Genomic DNA, 27,822 nt, shown 5'->3' with positions numbered 1-27,822 from the left:
AAATCCAGCTGACTGAGGTTAAAGCAACAAATCCCATGGACCAGATTCAGATCAATGTGTGGTTTAAGATGCAGACTTCTGCACCAGGTCTGGGCCATACAACCAAAAATGTTTTCACCATAAACATTTTAATCAGTCGATAATCATTGTTTCTTACAGTGTATCGGCTGATTTAGTTTTGTTTTTGGTGAATCTCTGTGGTTTAATGTTGTTTGTAAAAGTCAAAACAAGATAAAAACTAATGTAAAAGACTTAACCAGACAAACAGATAACACACCTGTAGTCTCCAAGTTTGTGATTTCAACCTTAGTTTGTTAATTTTCCTAATTTTTAGTGTTTATTTTGATTTTGTTTATTTTAATGTTCAGTTTTTATTTATTCATTTTTATTTTATTTTATTTTATTTTTTCAGAATTTCATTATTTTGTTCTTTTTTATGCCTTTTGGTGTTCATTTAGTTTTCCCTTCATTTAAAAAAAAAAATGTTTTGTTTCTTTTTTTGTCAATTATTGTTTTGCTCATTTTTTGTTCATTTTGTTCCTTTTGCTATTTAATCACTGAATTGAATCAGTTAATTTGGTTTAATTCCAATTTTTCTTTAATTCGACATGTGAAATAAAGTTGCAACAATCTGAGTTCTTATTCAGATAGATTCAAATGTTAAAGTTACTTTTGTTTCTAAACTCTTCTTTCTGGTCAGAACATGACGCACTGAACCAAACAGCACAACATTTCATTAATGTAGACTTAAAACATTGACATTTATTACAACAAAATATTTGTTCTTTAAATTCTAAGTACAAATCTGTGTTTGAACTCAGAATGTGAGCCAGATAAGCTGTTTGTATATGAGCATGGATGTGAATGCAGACGTTAAGGTGAAGCCATTACATGAGTGGTGTTCATTAAAACGCTGCTTCGTCTTCCTTCGGCCTCGGTCCCTGGGTGGTTCTGTGTGTGCGGTAGTTACCGTTGGCGTGGTCCCAGCAGGCGTCGGTGTACTCACTGTTCTCCCCTCTGCCTGTGTGCATTGGGACCATTGCTGTGGTTACTCTTGTTGGATTCACCCAGATAACGGAGCGCGACCCCAGAGGTACCTGGGAGCCGCCTTCAGGATGCAAAACGCCAGCTCGACTGTACCTGTCATCCACCATAGTCATTAGTACATGTTTAACCCATAAAGACTCAGTTACTTTTATGGCAATTCCCAGATTAGTTTTTCTCTCTATTGAGACTTTCATAAATGATTTATCACCATTTATTATAACATTATCCTCTTCATTTTGTATTTTTCAATGAAAATCAGATATTTTCCTATATTTCATTTACTGATCATGTAGATGTTAATAAAAGCTCCAAGCTTATTATATCAAATCTGAAAAAAATGAGGAAACAGTGACTTTTTCAGTTAAATCTGTCATTAACTGAACATAAACCCAGTGTGTCCATCCACTGTCATTGGTCCAACTCCATGGGCTTTACTGGTGAATCAATGTTGTAGAAGATGACAGTGTTTCCATGGTAACTACGGAGCCTCTGAATGTCCAGATGGGTCATATCTGATGACCACGAAAAGATGAAGAACTGTATTTTACACCAATTATTTACATGTATTGATAGGTTTAGTGGATCAACAGGTATTAAACAGTTTAGATCAGTAGATGGTTTAGGTTAAAGGTGGATGTTTGGGTCTTTAATTGTTTGATTTACTCCTTTTTGGGTTCTGGTTTTAGTAGTGTAGGTTAATTTTGAGTGCAAAAGTAGTTTAAATTAATCTGTGTATTTTCCTTGAAAACTTAAGCACATACACCCAAAATTGCAGGAAAGCCTCAATTTATAGAATGTGTAAAAGGTCTGACATGAAATATAACTTCCAAAACTGTTTTTTAAATTTCTTTTCAGGGTCATACATTTTATTCTTGTTCACGGTGGATCATTCACATTGAAGCTTTCACCTGCTATTCTATTTCAATTCCCTTTGTGTTTGTTGTGTTTACTGCAGTTTTTCTATAGTTTCTTAGAAGTTTTTTTGTACCTAGTTTTAGATTTGGTTTTAGTGTTTGTGAAGTGCCATAATCCTGTGATATGGATTGGGTATAAAGTCGGGTAAAATATCTTAAACTATGTTAAGAGTGTAAGCGGTACATGTATATCTGATTAAATCTAAGGAAAACCCTGAAATAAGCGACTGTAAGTAGTTGTTGGTACTTGAATACATGATCTATGACCTGACCCATGATGCCGAACACACATGGTCATATTTTCCTTCTCTTAATGTAGTTTTCTTGTGTTTGTCCCCTCAGGCTTTTGGTCAGCGCCTCCCAGGACGGCAAACTCATTATTTGGGACAGCTACACCACAAACAAGGTAAAATGCAATCTGTGTGTGTTTAGTCTGTGTGTGTGTTCTTCTGCTCAGCATGTTTGTTTATCTGTGATTCGTCCCGTGTCGCACTTTAACACGCATTAAACACACATCACCTTGGAAGAGAATTAAGGCTGCTGTCACTGGAGGCTAACCTGAGTGGTTTGGTTGTTTAAATGTTGATGAGCGTTTCCCAAAACCAAAGATGGAGTTTGATCCAACATCCATTGGTAAAGAAGCTCCGTTCACTGCCTGAAGAAAGACCAGATATGTCAGACTTAAGGAACTGTGATCAGAGATTTACAGTTTGCTGTTCTTAGTTTAGAGCTAACAAATACTTGTATTCGTGCTAGATGCGGCTGATGTCACAGTTAGGGAGCTAGGCTTCCATGGAACAATTTGTTTGTGTGGGACAATGTGGGACATACTGGTAATGCTGAGGGGAGAAAAGAAGGCATCTCTTTACAAAAATAAGAATGATTAAAAAAAAAAAATAGCTGTGATTAGACATTAAAGACTGTGAATGATATTCATGTGTGATTTGTCTTGAAGTTCATATCTTTAAAATGCTCAAGATTAGTCACAGTATTCATATTTCCATAAGAATGTCCTGCAAAAAAGTCTAACTTGAATCTTCTCCAAATTATCTTTTCCCTTCAGCATCCACATGTGGAACGTTGTCTCCTTAGGGTCCATGTGTGGTGCAGCCCCTCCTTAAGCGGGAAACCGGATTTGGTTCAGTTTTAATTTCCTCCAATTATTAGCTGATGTTTTTTGGATCGTCTCGGGTGTAACATCATGCTTACCTGCTTTAATATTCACAAATCCTTACATTCTCAGTTTTGCCTTCATGTCTGTTAGCCAAAGGCTGAGTTCATTATAAAACAATTCACAAGTGTTTGAGGGTGCTATTTATAGGAGCCATTGTGCCCTTGAAAGGTTAAGTTAATATTGCGGGCAGACTTTGTCACATGCCCTCCCTCTGTCTCTCTCTCTCTCTCTCCCCCATCTGTCACCTCATACTATCTAATATTAAATCTTCCCCGTTCTCCTGCAGGTCCACGCCATCCCGTTGCGCTCCTCCTGGGTGATGACGTGCGCCTACGCCCCCTCCGGGAACTACGTCGCCTGTGGAGGTCTGGACAACATCTGCTCCATCTACAACCTGAAGACCCGCGAGGGAAACGTCCGTGTGAGCCGCGAGCTGGCCGGACATACAGGTACACATGTGGAATCCGCCTCGGAACAGGCCGGCCAATCACAGCATCACAGAATACTGTCGCCTGAACCAGATCAGACCTTTCAGTTCAAACATTTGATTTGTTTTTATATCTGTCTGGCCTGGTGTTTTCAGTGATATTTGTAACTGTTATGGGAACTTTTAGAAAATCAGGATGTATCAGCCACAGTATTGCACATTCATCAATTCAATCCCAAAATGTCTCAAAAGTATTAAAGTTAAAGTGAGTCATACAGGCTTGACAGCTGAGGAGTCGACCACAGTGTGTTTCTGAGAGTGTGTGTGGTTTCCTACAGTGGTCAGTAAAGCACACACACACACTGAGAAACTGAGATTTACCAATAGGGAAGCGCCTTCAGAAACAGATGGAACTTCAGATCACCTGAATCCTTTCATTGCCAGGGAAAGGAGACTTATTTGAACATGATAGTATGTACTTTTATGTACATTTGAGAAGTTGTAGGAAAGACACATTAAAAAAGATTTTCTGGATTTGAACAGAAACCTCTGCTTTGATTTAGTATTGGGTTTTATGGAACTCCTGTCATTGTGAGGGTTATAGTTTGTGTTCTGTACGTCACCGGGCATTTGGGTTCACATGATGTGATAGGACAGATGCAGCTACATTTGTGGTACATGTGGAGTTGTGGATGTAAATGGTCTCATTAACATCATCCGCTCTAAAAGCCATGCAGTACACACTCATTGTAATATCAGTCCAAAAAATGCATGAAACTTCTAGTGTTATTTCATAAACACCATGCAAGATATCACACTTCCTTATTTTAAATCACTCCATCAGGTCCATGTGCTGGACTAGTCCTGATCCCAAAACACCCAAACAGATGCCAGTCACATGGTCTGTGTCTCTAATAAAACCTGGAGCTGCTTGAACAACATCCTCGCTGAAACACAAATGAAAGTGTTGAGCTCTGAGGCAAGGAGCATTCATCTGATCAGTGTCACATGATGCAGGAAGTGTGTCAGCATTTTAGTTCTAGTTCCCTCGCCGCAGGGAGGGGGGTGGGGGGTGGTACACTCTGCCTACAAGTGGAGGGCGCCTAATGGACAGGAAGCCAAGCATGAAGCAGGAGATGCCCCACAGCTTTTTGGCTTTTCTTTTTTTTTTTTTTTTTTTTTTTTTTTTTTTTTTTTATCCCTTTCCTTTTTCCTCTGCGGTTGTGTATTTATCTCCTCCATGTACACAGAACCACAGTATTATCAGTGTGTGATGACTCTCAGGGATGAAACCATGTCTGTTTGTGTACATAGTGTAAAGTGGAGCTCAGACGAACTGTTGTTGCTACTGTGTTTGATTCCTGTCAGGTTACCTGTCCTGCTGTCGTTTCCTGGATGACAACCAGATTGTCACTAGCTCTGGAGACACCTCCTGGTGAGTTGTGATACTGCACCCCCGGGTGTTTGACACTCATTTGAAGGTTTCTGGTCTACTAGGCCTGAAACTAATTTTTATTTTATTTATTTTTATTTATTCAACCTTTATTTAACCAGATAAGTTAGTTGAGAACTGATTTACAATAACGACCTGGCCATTAAGTCAATTAACCATCAGCAATTTAGTATCATACGAATAATTGTATGGTGTGTTTTGTTCTTATGTTCTGTTGTCAGTGTAAACCGATTATTCATGTGTTCATACCTAATAAAGAAGAGCCATCGATCACATTGATATAAATGACAGTACTATTTTCCTTTTAGCTTTGCAAACAAAAAATAATCAGGACAGGCTTAACATGAATACATTTTCAAAGAAATGATTCATTATGACAGGTATCAAAAGTGATCATTAAGAGGACATATCACATCTGAAACAGTGGAAAATGATCTGTCATTAAAATGGCTTTAATTCTAGCCTTGAAGTCATTGGTCTTAAGTGTGACTTTGTGAGGTTGAAATTGTCACAGACATGTTGTATGATTCTCTATCTTTTAAGTTCTTCTGTTGATTCGGTCTGTTCTGTGTCATAGAACACATTTCTGATGTTACTGAACTGCAAACCTCACACTGGCTTTACTGGAGTTGAACCATTGCAAAATGTACAAAACTCAAACTGACACTAATAATCATAGTAATACGTACACGGGGTTACATATGTATTTTACTTGTGCATGTTCCTGAACTGCCTGTATAAAAAGAAGATTGTTCTGCAAATCAATCCTCATGGAAGTGTCTGTTAGCGCTAGACAACTGGAAATATGATACATGTTGATTTTATTCAGCTGAACACAGTTAGCTGAAATAGTTAAATTTATAATATTTAATAATAGTAAAAGCCCTTGTTTTATCGTCCATCAACTCCTACGAGTGCAGTTCAGAATGATCTTAAATTCTTTTACCTGATTGACAGATGTTTTACAGTGTTTTCAGAGCCATCTTAAAGCAACATATAGAATGTTTAGTAGGTCATTAAAGGTATTAATAGAGGTATTACAATAGCACCATCTTAATCAGAGTTTTCTGAATAATTCTAAACTTAAGGTGGAGCACTAACGCCCTTTTGGGATTCAATCAAATGAATATGAAATCGATATGGAGAAGCTCAAAACTAATAATGTGACTTTTCTCTGATGCCTTTCCCAGCGCTCTGTGGGACATTGAGACCGGTCAGCAGACTACTACATTCGCTGGCCACACCGGTGACGTCATGAGCCTCTCTCTGGCACCCGATACCAGGCTGTTCGTGTCCGGAGCCTGCGATGCCTCAGCCAAACTCTGGGACATCAGAGAAGGAATGTGCCGACAGACCTTCACCGGCCACGAGTCAGACATCAACGCCATCTGTGTAAGAGCACACAATAGGAGAATGAACGGTCACATACAAGCAGCCCCCTGAGGCCACAGCCCTGATGGTCTGATAACATCCATGAGTTATGGGAGCGGCGTTTGATTTCTGAACAGCTTTGTCAGAAACACAGCATAGCAGCAGTTTGAAATTCAGTCAGTCAGGAATTAGCCTGGTTTCTGCTGTCATGAGCAGCTGCACAGCAGGGTGCACAAAAGGGTCTGCACTACCTGAACTGGCTGAACATACTTCAAAACACTAAACTTGATATATATGTCAGAGGATGTCATGAATGTATTAATATTCAGCGTCAGGTCCCAGGAGCCATAGCCTAAAGTAGAGCTGGATGAGAAAATAACAAATGTTTTGATTTAAACCTTATTGTTTTTGGTTCGGTTTGTCTTTTAACACTTTAGCAGCAAAACTATTGGCTGAATTCATACCAAATTGGGTTTATAGATTGCCAGTGACCCAGAATAGATGTGATAAGATTATAGGGTAAGTAAGTCAAAGTTCGATTTTTTTATGAATTTTTATAAACCCCCCCCCCCCCCCCAAATTTACTTATAATGGCCAAAATTTGTCTATGCTGACATCAGCACACACATACATAATGACATCAGCTGGATTGATGCCAAAATAAGCTACAGTACGTGCGAGGGGTGGGGTTTGTTGTGCGTGGAACCACTCTTTCACATCCGTCTATCCCAAACTACCTCCGTAATTGTCAATAATTTTTGAGTGAAGTTGAAAAACCCAGATGGTGAAACAACACAAAAATGATATTAACCCTTAAGGAACTATCCTGAACTTTTCCCATGTGCTTTATCACCATTCGTTGTAATATTATACTTTGCATTTTACGATGAAAATAATGTATTTTCCTATATTTAGTGTACTGATCCGTGTAGATGTTCATATAAGCTCAGACTAAATTCCACGGTTATTATATCAAAGCAGACCCGAACTGAAGAAAGTGTCCCTTGTACAAAATATTTCATTACCTGAAGATAAAAATAAGCGTCTGTCATTGATCCAACTCCATGGGTTTTACTGGTGAATCAATGTTGTAGAAGCTGACAACGTTTCCACGGTAACAACAGAGCCTCTGAACATCCAAATGGGTCATATCTGATGACCATGAAAAGATGAACTGTATTTTACCTGAATTATTGACATGTATTGATAGGATTTAGTGGTTGAAAAGTTATTGAACATTTTGAATCGGTAAATGGTTTTGGTCACTGGCGTCTGTTAAGAACTTAGTTGTAGCAAGACAAAAATAACCAGACTAAACCAAACCAGTCCAACACATCTGCAGTCCCTGTGTGAGTTAGTGCTCATTTGGTTCATTCTGGTTTAAATCAAAATAATTAACTGAAAAGGTGAAACATGAGCACAGTCTTAATTCTTATTCAACAAGAACATACAGATGAAGTAAACTCTAAACACTAAAGAAAAATATGTATGATTTATGATGATATTTATTATCATGACCTAAAAATCTATCATCATTTTCTATCCCCGCCCCTCTAACCTCATTGGTAGGTGTGCCTTTTGGGCTGTACACTGTGGGTAATAGCTGCCTTGTTTTTGCCGCTGCACTGACACAGGAGGTAATATGCAGCTCATCTGTACATGTTAAAGGAGGTCAGGCCTCAACATGGCTGCATGCAGCAAAACTGTACAGGCCTTTTTGTGTAACCTAGATACATAGGCTTTGGTTTTACTGAGGAGACTAGTATCAAGTGGTGCTGCTTATCTAGACTGACAATGACAACAAGTTATAGACTGAACCAAAACTCACTTCAGGCACACGGCTGTGTATTGTTGGCGTTGGTATCGGTTCCAAAACAATCAGTTTTTTAATACCATTATTCTATTTTTACAAAAAGAAAGTGACATAACATATTATGGTCCAAAATTTGTAGTTTAATTTTTTCAGCTTAGCTGTATCTTATGCACAGTAGTTTCAGAATATAATCGAACCTTACCAGTCTCTCGGCTCCTTCTACTCATGAGTATTTTTCAGTCTCAGTTCACCAGTCAGTCCCATCGAAGGTTCAAAGCTCTGTTCTCAGCCTTAAAACATTCTAACCAGTGACTCATTTAAAGAAACTACATGTTGTGTCTTTACTGAAATGGTTGTTTCGGTTTCAGTTCTTCCCCAACGGCAACGCCTTTGCCACGGGCTCAGACGACGCCACCTGCCGGCTGTTCGACCTGCGCGCCGACCAGGAGCTGATGGTCTATTCACACGACAACATCATCTGCGGCATCACCTCCGTGGCATTCTCCAAGAGTGGTCGCCTACTGTTGGCCGGCTACGACGACTTCAACTGCAACGTCTGGGACACTTTGAAGGCCGACCGCGCAGGTAAGGCCCCTTGTCGGGCAGTCAGTACCTCCATTAGGGGTCTGTTAGAGCTGAACACAGTGAAGAAGAGCGCCACCGGGAAAGAACCACACCACTGATGCAGGACCGTAGAGGACACAGGAAAGAGGCATTCATGTCCTGTCACTCTGTAGGATTTCGGATTTCTAAAATGTAAAAGTAGGTGTGGTCAGGAACTTTTAACTGAACTGAACTAAGAGGGTTTGTGTAGAACAGTCCCTCCTGGAAAACGTGATTATGCGATAGCAATATTCAGCACGTAATCAAGGAAATAGCACACGTATGAGGGTCAGCATTTTTTCAAAGAGTGCATATCCACCACAGTAATAGCATATTTCCATGCAAAATATATTGTCATGATTTCATAATCCCTGCATTTTTCCGCATAAAGTTGAAAAAATATGGCATTGTAACTTGACACAGGTAGTGATGGAATATGTGATGCACAACGTCACTGGCTCGCGTGTCCACAGAAGGTAAACAAACCGAGAATCTCAGAAAAAATCCTGCATGATGATGAAAAATGCATGATAAAAAAATTTGCTGACAAATATCTGCAAAAGACATCAAACTAGTACCTTATGTACATGAAATCGGGTTCATACTATTTTACTATTTCAAATCGACGCTGGAGCCACTTTTCCATCATGAAACATTTGAAAATGGTTTGTGCTGCAGCGATAATAATGTTCTCTGAACATAAAGGCTCTAATAGCCTTAAACAGATGGTCTGTTTGACCTCACTTTGGTGAAGCAGGAAGTAATTATTTTATTTGTGACACTTGTGACTCAGGAATGTTAAAGCCATGTTTGAGCCATGATTAGAAAATAAAGATGAACTCCAACAGAACCAGGCCTTTGTGGGATGGAGTGGATGTTTACTTCTGAATGTTTGCTTTTCATAGGATGGAATTAGACAGTTTTCATTCAGTAGTAGCCTCGTTAGAACAGGGTGTGGGACAAGAATCAGTTTTTGTCATTGAAATTCCCACATATTCTCACAACTTCCCACATTTTTTGCAGATTCCTGCAATTTCACCACATAAAATCACATAAAAACTCTGTATTTTCTGTCACATAATCAAAGAGTTTTGCCCACATTTTTCTGGAGGGACTGATAGGATACTTTCTTCAGTGTCACAATTTAACAAGCAAAAAAGTAGGTGGAGCTCACTAATACTTTACAACACCTAGCCCCTCCTAGTCACCGATACCCTGCCTATCCAGGGATTAATTTTGAGTCTTAACTCTTGATCTTTTCGAAAACTTCTCAAAAATGTGTTAAAAAAAAAAAAGCCAAAATTGAGAGAAAGGTACATGTAAAGAACGTGTGTGAAATTTGATAAGAATCAGGTGAATAGTGTTCGAGAAATCGATTGGACGAGCGGGTGGGCGTTTTTCCCCCGCCCTTTGGTGTGGGTGGGAGTTTTAATAAGATGTCACTAAATCACAATTACACTAGTGTGCAGAGGGTTTAAGGATATGAGAGGCAGACACGTGAAGACATCTGGACAAGAGAAGACGTCTAGTTTGAACCCACATCAGTGCGTTTACAGTTGGACCCTCGTTAGTGTCAGTCTGAAAATCCATTCCAGTTTATTATAGTTTTTGAATCATTTACTTGACATGTTTTAATATCAAATTCAGGCAAAGCACGCTTGCTAATGTCTTTACCTGTAGATTGTAGTTGTTGACACAGGTTCTCCACAGTGACCCTGACCCATGTGGGTGCATCAGCTGTAGATGAATTATGGTTCTGGACCAGGGCCTTCAGCTTAGGCTTGAACCCTTATCCTTTACACAGTGGAAAACCTCCTAATTCCTGAATCATGTAAACCTATTCTGTGAACCCTTCTGATTTTCCATTGGCCCATCTTTACTCCCAGAGGACTAGACCTGTCCAGGATGGGGCTGTTGGACCAAATCATGATTAGTCTCCTGTTCATATCAGTGTTAAATGACATTATTTTACATTTTAAGTCAGAAATTTAGCTCAGATGAAGCTGAAATATGTTATGTGTTCCTAATGTGTATGCCGAAATACAAATGAAGTTCCGTTTTAATATTTCTGTATCATTTAAATTTCCATACAGTGCTCACCATTTCACATATGGGATTGTGCAAATCAGTGGAAAAATCTGTAGTTTTCTGTGGAATTGTCCTGAAAACGGTTCTCCATACGATGTGGAACATGGGTGGCAGGGATTGTGGAACAACTATCTGTGTTATAAGATTTCTGCCTGCTAATGTTGAAAGTTGGCACAGTTTGTCGCTGTTTTAAAATAATGCTCCTGCCAGTTGAGTCCAGATTTCTGACGCTGGACCATGAAGTGTGTCGTCTCTGATTCAGGAGCCTTTGTTTTTTCCACCATGCCCTCATTTGCTGGTGTTATATAAAAGCAAACACACCTCAGCAACACTTTATAAAAAAAACAACCACCACCCAATGTGCAAATTAGGGATGTAATGATATGAAAGTTTAATATCACGGTTATTGTGACCAAAATTATCACGGTTATCATTATTATCGTGGTATTGTTGAAATGTGCTCAGAATGTTCAAAAAATACTTATACACACTGAAGTAATGTAACCAAGTTGCATTTTGCAAAAAACAAATGAAATAACATGCCCAATCTACATTCTATTGGCAGAAACATTGAAATATTAACATGTAAACATCAAACATACAAATGTGCATTAAAGATGGCACCTTATGACCAGAAGAGATATCTGCACTGCAGGTGGGAATTAATAGGATTTTATCAATATCAATACCATTGTTGATTCTGCTTACCAGTCCAATTCCTTATCAGTTCTCCTACTGATTCCTGAGTGGTTTTTTTTTTTTTTTTTGAGTGGGAAAAAAAGTAGTTGGACAGGTCATAGTGGGGTTTGTTTGACCATTTTCCACATCAGATCATTCACAATGTCACACATATACACTATTGTATACACACAAACAGAAAGTGAAACAGCCATATTTTCCTGAACTGTTTAAATGAACAAATGTAAATATCCTGAAAGAATGAGGATTTTAAAACAAGTTAGGGTGATCTACTTCTCCAGGAAATGAGCAGTATCACTGTGATTTTCAAAGTGCGGTAATCAAACACAGTTATTATGATAAATAGAATTTAAACAGTAATACTAACCGTCGAAAATTTTACCACGGTTTATTGCTATACCGGTAATCGTTATATCCCTAGTGCAAACACAGGCTGCAGCTGCCACTGGGATCCAACAGGCCTCGGCTCTGGTGGAAACCTGCTCCATCACCGAGGGGCCCCCGTGGAGCCATGAATACTTTACAGATATTGACTGCATAGAGGGATAAGGATCAGAAGAGGTGTTCATCTAAGCAACACACACACTCACTCACTCTCACACACCTGATCCATGGCTGTGTGGAATATTGGCCTTCAGTGTCAACCTTTGAGATACAGTCTAAAGCCCAGTTCAGACCAAAGGGTCACCATAAAACAGTAAACCTGCTGACCCATCATCCTCATGTCATCACCTGACATTCAGCTCTAACTCCCCTGTGTCTGCTTTTAGAATGTACTTTTATGAACATTGATAGTTTTGCAGATGTTTGTTTGTCCTCATATGTGATGGAGTTGTGTGTTTGCGTCTGCAGGCGTCCTGGCTGGCCACGATAACCGGGTGAGCTGCTTGGGCGTGACCGATGATGGCATGGCAGTGGCGACAGGGTCCTGGGACAGCTTCCTCAAGATCTGGAACTAGAGTCTGAAGGTAAAGTGTGAGGGTGCATTCTGCTCGTCTGAATCCCATCGGCCCAATCCCAGTAAGGGGTGAATTGGGATCGGTCCATCCTCTTTACATTCACTGAAGACACACACAGAGAACAACTTTCACTGAGTCTGAAGGATTAAACGCATTAGACAGCTGATCATTTGGTGTGAGGTGGACAGAAGTCAGTGTTGTCCTCATCTAAACATTCTGATGAAATGTCACCTCTCCAGTTTTCCTACGGTTTCAGCCAAAGGAAAACGGATGACACACTCAATGACGCCAGGTGGATTCAAACAGAAATGGAAGAGAACTGGATTTGTTTTGTGTCGGTCTTTTCATGTATGACAGACATTAGTTGATGTCTTTAAACTGTGCTGTCGACGTGTTTCTATTGTGGAGTTTGGATGTGGGTGCACACTGGGAAGTGGAGTAAATGTCAGTATACATCACCTACAGTATGGATGCACCACCATACTTTAAACATTACAGTGTTCTATGATACATGATGTCGAACTGGGACTAAACTGAATTGTATATTTATTCATGGTGTGGTGGGGTCAGTTTCACAGAAGTGCATTTCTATGTCCAAACCAGCCTCTGCTTCGAGCACATACCTGGTACCAGCAGATCAGTCACCATACGTGCATAGAAGGCTCATCAACACACAGACCGTTACTACTGACACCGCTGGGGTTGGAATGGATGACTGTCATGTGCATGGACCTGCCTCCTGTAATGAAGTTACCAGTGTGACACAAAACGACATGCAGCACACGATTAGATCCAACATAATGATGCTGTTCGTTTCACTAGTTTAATTTGAGTTGTTTTTAAGACAGGAAAGGAATAATAGATTAACCGAAAATGCCATTTTTACTTAAAGTTTTTGGTGCTCTAATAAGACATAGCTTAGGGTGGAGGGTTGGAATTAATTAATTTAAGGCATTGCCTACTGTCACAGTACTGTGACACTAAATATGGGCGTGTCTATTTCCACAGAGCCAATCAGATGTTCTCATTTGTCCTGTTCCAATCAACAGTAAGGACATTCCCAGATCCAATCATGGACACTGTTCCATGAACTCATTGTCCTCTTGTGTCCACAGTACTGTGCTCATATATGGAGTATACGCCCCCCCCACCCCACCTCCCCTCCCATACACACCACAACCACATTATGTCAGTCCTCTACAGTTTACTGTGGTTCGGTCCCTTGGTCACATGACTCCGGCGTTGTCTGTACCTGAAATGGTATTTTTAGAGAACGGGTCCCAGAGTGTAAACATGTCCCAGCTCCGCCCCCCTGGTGTTGGCGCATGGATGGGACCAACACCACTGTATGGAAACCATGACGACCATAGGACCATGTGACCAGAAGAAGAAAACCCCAGATGGAACCTTCTGCACATGCTCAGTTTGTGGAAACCATACGAGTATGGACCACAAACTGTTAGAATCCACCAAAGACAAATATCAGGAGCATAGTGGTGTGGATGGAGTCTGGGTAACTGGTCCCCTGTCCTGGTCCTGGACCTGGATAGGCCCATGTGTGATGGTTCTGTCCACAGTACTGTGTTAGCAGGGGGACAGGGTACCAGTCTACAGAGGACAAAACCAGGACACTGACTGGACCTGAGGGACAGAGACACAGGACAAAGGTAGTCCACCAGGACTGAGGACAGAACCAGGACAAAGTTAATCCACCAGGACTGAGGACAGAACCAGGACAAGGGTAGTCCACCAGGACTGAGGACAGAACCAGGACAAAGTTAGTCCACCAGGACTGAGGACAGAACCAGGACAAAGTTAGTCCACCAGGACTGAGGACAGAACCAGGACAAAGTTAATCCACCAGGACTGAGGACAGAACCAGGACAAGGGTAGTCCACCAGGACTGAGGACAGAACCAGGACAAAATTAATCCACCAGGACTGAGGACAGAACCAGGACAAAGTTAATCCACCAGGACTGAGGACAGAACCAGGACAAAGTTAATCCACCAGGACTGAGGACAGAACCAGGACAAGGGTAGTCCACCAGGACTGAGGACAGAACCAGGACAAAGTTAGTCCACCAGGACTGAGGACAGAACCAGGACAAAGTTAATCCACCAGGACTGAGGACAGAACCAGGACAAGGGTAGTCCACCAGGACTGAGGACAGAACCAGGACAAAATTAATCCACCAGGACTGAGGACAGAACCAGGACAAAGTTAATCCACCAGGACTGAGGACAGAACCAGGACAAAGTTAATCCACCAGGACTGAGGACAGAACCAGGACAAAATTAATCCACCAAGACTGAGGACAGAACCAGGACAAGGGTAGTCCACCAGGACTGAGGACAGAACCAGGACAAAGTTAGTCCACCAGGACTGAGGACAGAACCAGGACAAAGTTAATCCACCAGGACTGAGGACAGAACCAGGACAAAGTTAATCCACCAAGACTGAGGACAGAACCAGGACAAGGGTAGTCCACCAGGACTGATGACAGAACCAGGACAAAGTTAGTCCACCAGGACTGAGGACAGAACCAGGACAAAATCAATCCATCAGGACTGAGGACAGAACCAGGACAAAGTTAATCCACCAGGACTGATGACAGAACCAGGACAAAGTTAGTCCACCAGGACTGAGGACAGAACCAGGACAAAGGTAGTCCACCAGGACTGAGGACAGAACCAGGACAAAGGTAGTCCACCAGGACTGAGGACACTCGTCCCTCACACATCATCAGTAGGACCACCTGTCCTCCTGTGCAGGGTGCTTGGGTTCAGCTCATACACAGGGTGGATGGTGCATTTACTGCCATCTGGTGGTGGATAGTGAAGGTGCAGGTTGTCAGGTGTTCTTACAGAACAAACCTACTCACTCACGTGTTCCTGTGCTGATGGGATGTCAGTGGTGGGCTGAACTACTGTCATCGTACAACTGAGTGTTGAGTATTTCTCAGTTTGTTAACTGGTCGGTCAGATGTCAGCTTCCCAAAGCCCGAAATGTCCAATAAATGTTTGTTCTGTAACTCAGAATACTGTCATGGAGGTAGAAATAAACTATGAAATACTCACTTTTACAAACCAACAGTGAGAGAATAAGAAACAAACCAGTACTTGTGATAGTTATCAGTTCATTTAATCGTGGATGAGGCTAAATGACTGAACGGTGTAGCTGTAAATGCACTTTTTTCCCTCAAAAACACAGATGAACATTTGGAGTTGACATTATTTCTCAGGTCTTATCCTATTATTTCTATTATTGGACTGGTCCAGCCCACTTTAGCTCATAGTGGTCTGAATGTGGAACCTGATGTGACATGAGTTTGACTCCTGTGGTTAAAGTGTGTAGAACCTGGTGTGAACTAACTCCAGTTCTTCTGTGTTTCTTCTTTTCGTTCCAGATGGCATCCGGACTCCAAAGTTGAGTGGAAGACCATTCCAACATCACAATGTTCAATTTTATTGCATATCCAATCTTTTTTCCAAACACCATGATACTGACTCCAGACACCCCAAAAAACTATCAAGGGCAAAAATTCTCTCTCTCTCTCTCTTTACTCTCTCTCTCTCCTTCTCATTTAAAAGAGCACAATTGTCTGTCACTCATTCAGCTCCAAAACAGAAAACACACACACACACACAGCTGGAGGATGGCTAGTGGTTTGCAGACGGATCGGATCGGATCGGAGGGGTAAATTGTGCATTCCTCCCATGACCATGGTCTGGTTATTGTAGTAAGTGAAAATCCAAACACCCCGCCATCGCAGCCACAAAAAAACCCGCCACGCGTCCTCATCCCACAGCGGTCTGAGCGAAGCTTCGTACACAACAGCGATCGAACTCTAGGTTTCGGCCATGTTCTTTTTTCTCCATTTCTTCTCCTTTTCTTTCAAGAGAAGTAGACGAGTAAACTGTCTGTTTCAAAACAAGGATCAAAGCTTTGTTTTATTTCCTAGTCTTTACACATTTTAGAGAATAACGTTTTTAAAAATGAGAAGTCAGAAAGAAAGCTCCAGATAACATTACCACGCTTTTGTTTTTCTTTTCTTTAGTTTTTTTCTTGAAAGAATCCAGCTTTATTTCCCCACTGGAGAACAAAAACGAGAGAATTCAACAGGGAGTCCTCAAAGCCACTTATGGCCCTTCTGTATATTTAGTCCCATGATACTTTTACTGTTTTTCTTTTTTCCAGTGTAGTCCACAAAAATCTTTGTTTGCACAAAAATTAAACTTTGCATATATAGAATAATGTCTAAAGAAAAAAAGTTAACTAACCAAGCACATGCTGTTTATGATAATGAATGCTCGTTTTTAAAACGAAAAACAAAAAAAAAACCAACCATTTTAACCATTCTTACACCTTTTTGTCTGGCGACAGTGTAGAATAAATAAATGAAGATTAACCCATCGGATCATAATCCAGCCCGTCCCCTTTTTTATTCTGCTTCCTTCTTTTCTTTTCTTTTCTTTTCTTTTCTTTGGTTTCCTTTGACTTTGGTTGGGTTTCCCTGGTTTGTGGGACCGCTGGTGTGATTGGGTCGGGGAAGGGAGTACCTCCACTTTCAGCCCGGTTCCAATCCCGGACTGTTCTGATTTTTTTTTTTTTTTTTTTTTTTTTTTTTTCTTTCTCTCTCTCTCTCTTTTAAACAGAGGTGCCCATTCCGTGCTTGGAAATGCAGTTACTACTCTGTGAATGACATGTTGTATAAATCAATGTTTGAAAATAATGATATTGAAACTTTTTAAGTTAAAAATGAAAAAAAAAAGATTTTGGTTGTCTGCCATGGGTGGGTTATCTCTTAGAATCGCATGCTGTAGAATTGCTTAAAAAGGTGCATATGGAATTAAGTCCTTTGATGTTTTTCTTTAAGAAAATAACCTGTTGAATATATCATAAATACAATGGTATTTATATTTTTCTTTTCTCTTTTTGTTTGGTTTTTGTTTGGTTTTCCTTCTTTTTGTTCTCGCTACTCCGTGCATACATGATTCAACTAAAAAGCTATGCACTCGAGAAGCAAAACCCTGCGACATGAAAACGGTTACTCGGTCCATACTTGGGAGGGATTCCACAAATTAAGAAGTCAATGTTTTCAAAATTGTACACATGCATATACGTACATTCATCCACCTGAAACATGACACACACGATCTCAAATGGAACAAATAAAAAATTTTCATTCCTTCTGTAGCAAAACAAAATTCCACTTACGAAGAAAAAACATTTTATAACAGGTTTTTTTCGGTCCTTTAATAAAAAATGAAAAAAAAAAAACTCTTGCAGCATCTGAATGGCAGAACTTTCTGTTGTTCCTTCTCCTTGTAAACAGAGACGCTCTTTCTTTAGCAGTAGTGACATTTTTTCCATTCTGTTTTTTCTCTGCGACATTCTGTACAAAAAAAAAATGTGCTGTAATTGTGCGTTAGGCCTGGAGTTGGCAAAAAATAAAATGAAATAAAAAATATTAAAAATTTATTAAATTCCCTTTCCTTTTCTCTCTTTCTCCATCAAATAACTGTAGAGCTCTGCACCCCCACTGTTCCCTTTTCACCTTTTGTATTTAATTTTAAAGTCAGTCAGTGTACAACCGAAAGCTGGATGCAAGATAGAAACTATATTAAAATGTACTGTTATTTAAGATGTAATAAAAGCAGTTTGAGATGACCTACTGTGTTGAGTGTGATTCACTTAGAGCGGTTTCCCACTGAAGCTAGAATGTTGCAGACTGTTTGGTTTCCTTGTAATTATGTTCAAGTCAAATAAACAATTTCTTATCCACTGTTGAATCGGCCTGACTTCTCTGTCCACGCACTCACACGCAGGCCCGTTTATGCCGACGCCAGGGCAAACGTACGGCCCACGGGTCAAAACCGGCCCACCGAAGGGCCCAGTCCGGCCCACCGAAGGGCCCAGTCCGGCCCACCGAAGGGCCCTGGCCGGCCCACCGAGGGGCCCAGTCCGGCCCACCGAGGGGCCCAGGCCGGCCCACCGAGGGGCCCAGTCCGGCCCACCGAAGGGCCCAGTCCGGCCCATGGGAGGAACTGGGTGGCGTTTATTTATCCCACAGTGGACGCTTCAGTTTGACCCAGAGCTGGTACGAGGGCTTGAAGTCCTTGGAAATGCTTGAATTTTGTGTTTTCGAAATCTGGAAAGTGCTTGGATTTCTAACTCTGATGTGATTTATTTATTTTTAAGCCTTTCATGCACAGTGGTCACTCCAGTGGACAGTTATTCTCTAGCTGTTCTCTTGTGTATTCATGGATTTGTTGTTTTTCTTGCATATCAGCCAACACAGTGGACACTTATGCATGTAGAAGCCAATAATGTAATAACTGATTATGTAATAAATTTGCCATTTTTAGAATGTAATAGGCCAATAACATAGTACAAGTCCTGAACCGATAACGTAATAGCTTTTGGTCAATAACGTTATAACTTATTGGCTGCTTACGTTATTGGCCTGGTTAAAAAAAAAAAAAAGTTCTTTGCAAATGTAATAACTGAGCCAATAGTGTGATAAGTTATAACGTTATTGGCCAAAAGCTAGTACGTTATCGGTTCAGGACTTCTATTACGTTATTGGCCTATTACATTCTAAAAATAAATTTATTACATTATCGGCCTTTATTACATTATCGGTTATTACATTATTGGCTTCTACATGCATCGTTCCATACACTGACATTCAGACCAGTACTGAAACTTTTCTGTTCTTGATAAACCTGATCTGCACTGACATGTTTGAGTGGAAATCAACTGCTAGTTGTTATTAGACTGTAAACAAAATTTTATTTATTTTTTTACATATCTAAGTAATAACTAGTATTATATAATATGTTAAAATGTGAGAAAACAGATTAAAAATGTTTTCATTTCATAGTTTTCACACAGTCTGTCAGTAAATACAGGTTTCTTTGCTTCAAAAATTAAACACATGGTGTCCATCTGAGTGGACATTTTTGTAACTCCATGAAAAATAGGTTCATAAAAAAATTTCAATCAGTTTTTTTTTTCATGCCTAAAGAGGAATAAAAACACTCAGAAAAACATTTTGATCAAGGTTCTCATAATTCATGCATGAAAGGGTTCAGAACTCCAGCCAAAGCTGCCCACAGAGGTGATGCATTTAGAACAAGTGGCACAAACTCCGCCCCTCACGTGTATTTGGCCCATTATAAGTAAATGAGAAGATTTAAATGAATCAAATGTTAACTTTGACCTACTTTACCCAAAATGTAATCACATTCTCCTTAAATTTCTAAACTTTTTGCTATTATTTAACATACTTTCAGATGTTTATACATAATATAATGTACATAATTGTGATAAAACTAACCATCTCTATGTATTCCTGTAAATATGTATTTAACTCAGCGATAAGGGGCTATGCTGGAAACGTGAAAATGACCCTTAAGTGTTTGAATGTGAACCTGTAAAATGTGTGTGAACTCTGAATATGCTGGAGTTTATTTGTCCCACAGTGGACGCTTCAGTTGAACCGTCTCCAATAGGAGCTCAGGAAGTGAATCATTACTATTTGACAAACGTTAACATTACACTGAGGATATTAACAATTAAGGGCGTTAAAGTCAGAAGAGTTCAGTTCCACATTCAGACCAGTTCCATCTGAAGTGGGTCAGAGCAGAAAAATACGAACAACCATGAATGTATTCAGAAAAATACCTGGAATTGGACCAAAAACATTCTGTTATTAGATGTGTTTGTAGATGCACTGTATCTGTGCCTTAGAATGAACATGTAGAAATGATCAACTCAGGCTGAATACTGGTCGAATTACACTGAATTTTCTTATGAAATTTCAGGTTGTTCATGTTATTTACTTTTTTTTAAAGGACAGTTTGTAAATGTAAACATTTTCATCATAGAATTTACATTTTCTGACTAAAACAGAAAAGTTTGGGGTCGACATCATTTATAGTTTATTCTAGTTTTATTTCCTTCAGAACATCATGGGCTGAATGTGGAACCTGAACTAAAATAAGTTTAACAGCCCTGAAGGAACGGAAAACAAGCGGATACATTAAAATCAAAACCAAAGATCCTAAAATCCATATTCTGATGATGACTTTAACCCTTTCATGCCTGACGTTCACATCTGAACTGACTTTCCAAAGGGTTCTAAAGGTTCTATAGTCCAGACCACAGGGGCTGAGTCTGTGTAGACCCTCAGACCCACATGGGCTCGGTCTGTGTAGACCCTCAGACCCACGTGGGCTCGGTCTGTGTAGACCCTCAGACCCACGTGGGCTCGGTCTGTGTAGACCCTCAGACCCACGTGGGTTCGGTCTGTGTAGACCCTCAGACCCACGTGGGTTCGGTCTGTGTAGACCCTCAGACCCACGTGGGCTCGGTCTGTGTAGACCCTCAGACCCACGTGGGTTCAGTCTGTGTAGACCCTCAGACCCACGTGGGCTCGGTCTGTGTAGACCCTCAGACCCACGTGGGTTCGGTCTGTGTAGACCCTCAGACCCACGTGGGCTCGGTCTGTGTAGACCCTCAGACAGTGAACTAAAGCAGGGCTGTCAGACTCATGTTAGGTCAGTTCCACATTCAGCCTGATGTGATCTAAAATGGGCTGGTGCAGTCAAATAATAGAAATAATAGGAGAAGAACTTTTGAGTGAAAAAAGTAAAATTCCATAAAGAAAATGTTTAAATCTACGAACTGTTCTTGATCATAACATGAACAAATATGAACAACCTGAAACTTCAAAGTGTAATGTTGCCAGTATTAGGCCTTAGTTTATCGTTTATACAAGTGCATCACAACGCATAAATCACAGTGGATCTACAAATACACACAACATTAAATAATGGAGAATTTTTTTTTACATTCCACATACGTCTGTTAGGACGTTTCAGGTTATTCACATTTTTTGTACAAGGCTAGTATGTAAATGTAAACATTTTTGTAAAATGTAACTTTTTTTTTTTTTTTTTACACTAAAACAAAGAGAAAAATTGCCAGTTTTCATTATTTGTAGTTTATTATGATAGTATTTTACTGGTCTGATCCACGTTAGATTGAATTGACCTAAAATGATTTGAACATCTTTGATTATTAATATCTTCAGTGTAATTTTTGCATTTCACAAATTCATCCCCAGGGCCGGACTGAAGCCTTTGGCGGGCCAGATTTGGCCCCCGAGCCGCATGTTTGGCACCTGTGAACTAAAGGATCATCTGAGTTGGAGAATGTGGACTGATCTGGGATCTGCTCCAGTGAACCTCCTCAGAGCCACACATGGGTTCACAGTCCATGTCTGGACAAGAGTTTCACAGCTTTAGACAAAAACAAAACTGTCCACAGCAAAGGACGTTCTATAAAAAAAACAAAACAAAAAAAAAACTGTTGCATCATGATGTTTCCAATATCAGCAATTAAAGCCCAAACTTGTTCTTCCGTAGGTCTGAGGAGGTTAAATATCTTCTTAATAAAACCCTATTTAAAAAAAAAACAAAAACTTAAGCTTCATTTTGAGGAAAAAAAAATCTATCTAAAAAAAATCTGGATTTTTTTTTTTTTTTTTTTTTTTGTAATTCATGTATGAAAGGGTTAAGCTGCTCAGTTTGAGGTGAACATTCGAATATGAGTTCATGAACTGAATGATGAGAAACTTTCTTGAACTCTTGAACCCTAACACAGTACACAAAGGGGGGTGTGCTTTGGGAACCCCTGCTCTGGACCACACTGGACCTCAGATTGTTGACACACTGGAACTGTTACTGTCACTGTCTTGTAATGTATGTGGAAATGACCAAAAATAGTCACTTGCCCAGTAAAGGGTTAATGGTGAGGGTGTCAATACTTTTATAAATGTTTAAGGGTCAAAACACAGTATTCCAAATCTCTCTGACGGGACATTTTAGAGACAGTCTGACAGACGAGTGTTTGTAAATGACCCACAGTTTTTCTGTTCAACTCGTTCTGGCTTTAGTTGGACCATAAGGGAGTGTCCAAAACAAGGAGCTACTTTATGTTGAAATAAATGTTGGAATGACAATCAATTAAAATTCGCTCTCTGACGGGACATGACTGTGTTTGGACCCTTAATTGAATAGAATACTTTTCAGATGCTACATCGTGTGTTTTGTGAAATGCAGGATTTTTTTCTCCCAGTTTTCCGTCATTCCTCACATATGAATGTTTTCACTGAGGTCATTTGAGTTCAGGTCTAGTTCAGGACACCCCTGCTCCACTCAGTCCCTTTAAATGGGACATCAGGTGCACGCTCACTCCTTCAGGTACATGTCCTCTGTTTACAGAGGTCAGAGGTCAAATGACAGCTGGTGTTGTTCCTCAGTGGTCGTTCTTCAACCTCCTCCAGTTCTTCAGCTCTGTTCACATCAGTTCAATCAAAGTTCATTTATTTAGCACTTTACAACAGAAAGAAGACCAAAGAGCTTTACCTCTAAAAACAGGATTAAATTATGAGATAGAAACAGTTTAATCCAAATACTATAAATATGCATAAAACAATAAAACACAACACACAGATTAAAAAAAAAAAAACCAAAAAAAAACCCAGATTTAAACCTAATAGTGTCTTAGTGTTTGTCGCCCTCTGCAGGATAAACTGGAGAAATGCAGCAGTTTAATTCAACAATAACCAGAACTAAATAGACAAAGGAACTGAACCTTTAACCTCCTGACACCCAGGGGAAAACACATTTATGAAGAGTTTACGAAAAAACTGTCTCGACTGAAAACAGCATCACACTGACACATTTTTTCAGTTATTTTTTCTCTCTGAATGTCCTTTGCAATGGCACTTTTTTTTTTTAATATGAAGCTTTTCTAAGTGAAATCAGGTATTTTCATATATGTAATTTACTGATTGTGTGAGTGTGTGTGGATACACACACACACACACACACACACACACACACACACATATATATATATTTACTTTTATTTTTTTTTATTGTGCTTTTAATCTTCTGTGCAGCACTTTGGTTGTTTTACAGTTGGATTGGAAATGAGCTCAGAGTAAATTCAAAGTTATTAGATCAAATCTGAAAATAATCGGAAGTATCTTCTTCAGTCCAGTCTGTCATTATCTGAACATAACCCCAGTGTGTCCATCCACTGTCACTGATCCAACTCCATGGGTTTGACTGGTGAATCAATGTTGTAGAAGATGACAGTGTTTTAATGGTAACTGCAGAGCCTCTGAACGTCCAAATATGGTCATATCTGATGACCATGAAAAGACGAATAACTGTATTTGACACCAATTATTGACATGGATTGATAGGATTAGTGGATCCACAGGTATTAAACAGTTTAGATCAGTAGATGGTTTGGGGTCTTTATGGGTTAAGTTCACTTTGACTTCTGCGCTGCAGGAAAAAACAGGTCCTGTGAGTTCCAATCACATCATATTTTAGAACAATAGTGTCCGATCTGAACAATAAGACACTTCTACAAAATAAGTATTTTATGAATCAAAGTATGCCAAAATATAATTAACTACGTCAGTTCATCAATATTATACAAAGCACAAGATCAGAACCTATATATATATATATATATATATATATATATATATATATATATATATATATATATATATATATATATAAATTATAATATATATATTGTTAATATTTATAATAAATTTTATAAAGACACAAAATATTTTATTATATATAAAATTTGTAAAGTAATACTCCAAGAATATTTATGAATATATAATGACCCTGTAATACTTACAGGTGTGTTATCTGTTCAATGTACATTCTGACAAGTTTAATTAAGTTTAAACATTGATATTGATTTGATGTCATATTTAGTCTCCTTAAGGACTCCAAGGCCAGCTGAGTGTGTACACTGTTTATTTATTTATTTGTTTGTTTGTTTATTTATTTATTTACTTATTAGGGAGTGCATATTAATGAACACCTGCAACACTTGCAGCTGTAAATATGCCACTGACGGAGCAGATGGGCAGAAATTCTGTCCAGATGTGCATATCTGGTTAGAAAATAAACTTAGGGATCTTAAACAATTTAAAATTCAAGATGTCATTTTATAGAAAAAATAATCTAAACAGATATTAACATTATTCTCATTCTAGGTAAATATCACATAAAAAAAAAAAAAAAAAAAACTGACGGTCTTAAAAACAAACTAAAAATATTTTTCTCCTCTTTGAATCTTTTAAGGAACTCCAGTCCAACTGTGGAAACAATTTGTGAATCTGCTGAAATGTATTTATTATGTTAATGCCTGTTTTTTCATGTTTTATCATAATAAATATTGCATTATTATTTTAATGCCTTGAATTTTTTTTCTTTTAAATGCTGATGTATGTAGTGCCTTACCATTTCCTTTTGTCTCTACAAGATATTTTTTTTTTTTTTTTTTTGCAACAATAATGAAAATAATAATTCAATTCAATTTTATTTTTACAGCCCAATGTTACAACAAAGTTGCCTCACTGGACTTTACAGAAAGAGTTGGATATGAAAACAAACAACAGTCAAATAAACAGCAGATGAAGGAAATGGATTAATAATAATAATAATAATAATAATAATATATTTTAATAATAATAATAATAATAATAATAATAATAATAATAATAATAATAATAATATATTTTTAATAATAATAATAATAATAATAGTTTGGACCATTGTGCGATATGACGTCATCAGCTCCGGAGCCTGTGATTGGTCGGTGAGTATGAGGAAACGCTGATCTGACTGTTGACAGCTCTGCTCTGAAGTAACATGGTGTCACGGACTTATCTACTCCAACAATGACCAGGCTCTGAATACTCGGCGGTCCGCTGCACTCCGGCTGTTTGTCCACCGTTCTAAAAGGTACTGACAGACACACTTCCTTTATGTTTATGAAACCTGTGGCTCAGTGCGCGCACTGAACTAGTAGCTGGTGCTAGCTAACAGGCTAAACATTAGCTGCTGTGGAGCTCAGTTTCAGAGTTTCCACCATCAGCTGGAGTCTGCTCTGATGGCACCGGCCTGCACCCAGCTAATCATTAACAAACACTCGGACACAGAAATGTTACAGCACAAATTCTGTCCTGAGCCTTTAACGCGGGTCGAACAGGACTAGCCTGACTTAGCTGTAGCCTTACTGTTGTAGTAGTTTGTACCTTTGGTGTAACTCCGCAGACAGACTAATGGGATCTGAAGTGTTGGATTCCACTAAATGCATCTGTGTCATGGAAGAACACACATAGAGCTGTGTCAAAGTGAAGGAACGAGGGCTTAAAAGTTAGTATTTATGCAACGGCATAACTTCAAAAAGCTGTTTTCGCTCGTTATGCAACACTGGTCTGCAAGTTAAATACTTCCAGAAGAAAAGTAGTTAAACTTTACACATTTGAGTCACTATGAAGAAAAATCCAGCCCTAAATGTTGGATGGCTGTAGTTTCACAGATACAGTCTGGAGCCCAAATGTGAAACTGTACAATGAATGATAGAATGGGTTTGAATGTGCAATAACCTGCTCTACCTCCAAGTACTTTGAATTCAAATGTGCAATAACTTGTTACCTCTCAGTACTATTATTATTATTATTATTTTTATTATTATTATTATTATTACTTTGTTTTCATAAGACTGTATTTTACATGTGTATTTGTGCTTGTCTGTGCAGTAACTGTTTCTTATATGTTTTAGCTGTGTTTATGTTTTGTATCTGTCTTTTTTGTCATATCTTTATCTTTTTCTAACTCTGTGACTCAGGGAAATACACAAGAATTCCAGTGTACCTATACTGCTGTGTATCTGTGCAAGTGGCAAATAAAGTCTATTCTATTCTATTCTATTCTATTCTATTCTATTCTATTCTATTCTATTCTATTCTATTCTAAACTCCAAAGGAATATTAGTGTCAGATCTACCAGATCTGCTTCAAACACTGTGTGCACATGACAGTACGTGGACTGTACAGGTTCTGTCAGTGGAACATTTAGACATCTGTGGGATAAATGGACAGAAACCAACTTATATGTGGGTGCTTCTATGAAACTGGTCCTAAAAACAGGACATGGGGCTCAAAATTCAAACCAGATTTAGACTAATGTTTAGGGGTGTGTATCGGCAAGAATCTGGCAATACGATACAAATCACAATACTAGGATCACAATACGATATATCACAATATATCATGATACTGTTAAAAAGGCCATTTTTTGTTTGTCTCTTAAAAAAAAAAAAGATTATTTCCTGGAAGAATTGAATTACACCAGAAAGATGCACAAATACTAAACACATTTTTATTTGATCACAACAGGATCTAATGTTTTATCACAAAATGTTCCTTTGTTAAAACTTAAATGATGTTACAGTTTAAGATCCTGCTCAAATGTTAATATTCTATTAGTTCATAACATCATAACATTTTTTTTGTGCAATCCCAGCGAAGGGACTACCATCTGCCTCTCAGACAGTAAAAAGTGCTTTTAGGATGCTTCAAATTGCCATTATTTATTAAAACAGTGTCAAATAATAAATATTAACATTTCTGCATTTGAATACATACCTAAAAATATCGATACAGTACTTTTTAATATCGATACAGTATTGTGAAATGAAATATCGCGATATATTGCAGAACTGATATTTTCTAACATCCCTACTAATGTTATGAAGCAGGTTTGGAAGCACTTTGGGTCTATTTTAAAAATAAAGACTTATTGAGATAAAACAAAGTATTTTTCAGATAAAATACATTTTTATATTATTTGACATTATATTTAATACAAAAATCTGTATGTAATACGGTAAAAAGGACATGAAAATTATGCGCTGCTATTTTTTTGAATATCTTTTTATTCTCTCACAGGTACATTTTGGGAATTTAACTAATTATGCAAGGCAACGGCAGAGTGTTTCACAAAAACGACCGCTGTTGCAAAATCATTGGCAATTTACTGGGGAGGTTCTGCATGTAACGCAAGTGGACACGATGGGTTCCACACCAAACCTGGAATGAGTCTGAGATTGATGAAAAACCCACATGTGTGGATTAGAAAAACCACTAGGATCCACACATTGAACACAGTGTCTTTATTTAGAGTCTGTAGAAGAGCATTTACACACATGTTTACACATCTAACGCACTGACACCTAGGGAGATTTAATGTCCATATTTGGGTCCTATTTTTGGACCCAATATTTGATTAAAAATTCGTTAATTATGGGATGGCTCAGAGTAAGAGCATAATTTTTGTGCATTTATCTGAGGTCATCATTAGGTCCATCCTGGG

At 38.8% G+C, this 27,822-nt stretch overlaps 2 protein-coding genes across 4 annotated transcripts in view; both read left to right on the top strand.

Annotated features, from left to right (window-relative positions):
• Positions 1-18,220, top strand: part of LOC115421814 (guanine nucleotide-binding protein G(I)/G(S)/G(T) subunit beta-1) — a 61,557-nt gene extending 43,337 nt beyond the window's left edge. For all 3 annotated transcript variants that reach the window (XM_030137759.1, XM_030137758.1, XM_030137757.1), the window contains exons 5-11: positions 2,304-2,367; positions 3,422-3,584; positions 4,931-4,997; positions 6,206-6,407; positions 8,568-8,784; positions 12,442-12,557; positions 15,957-18,220. In XM_030137759.1, the coding sequence (XP_029993619.1) occupies positions 2,304-2,367; positions 3,422-3,584; positions 4,931-4,997; positions 6,206-6,407; positions 8,568-8,784; positions 12,442-12,548 (820 nt within the window). In that variant the 3' untranslated portion in view covers positions 12,549-12,557; positions 15,957-18,220. The remainder of the gene's footprint in view (positions 1-2,303; positions 2,368-3,421; positions 3,585-4,930; positions 4,998-6,205; positions 6,408-8,567; positions 8,785-12,441; positions 12,558-15,956) is intronic.
• Positions 18,221-25,277: 7,057 nt separating this feature from the next.
• Positions 25,278-27,822, top strand: part of LOC115421809 (NAD kinase) — a 61,368-nt gene continuing 58,823 nt past the window's right edge. Inside the window, exon 1 of the mRNA XM_030137748.1 lies at positions 25,278-25,407. The gene's annotated coding sequence lies outside the window, so the exon portion shown is untranslated. The remainder of the gene's footprint in view (positions 25,408-27,822) is intronic.

Source organism: Sphaeramia orbicularis, chromosome 7 (genome assembly GCF_902148855.1).
Source record: "Sphaeramia orbicularis chromosome 7, fSphaOr1.1, whole genome shotgun sequence".
NCBI lineage: Eukaryota > Metazoa > Chordata > Actinopteri > Kurtiformes > Apogonidae > Sphaeramia > Sphaeramia orbicularis.
This window is presented reverse-complemented; position numbering and strand designations above follow the sequence as displayed.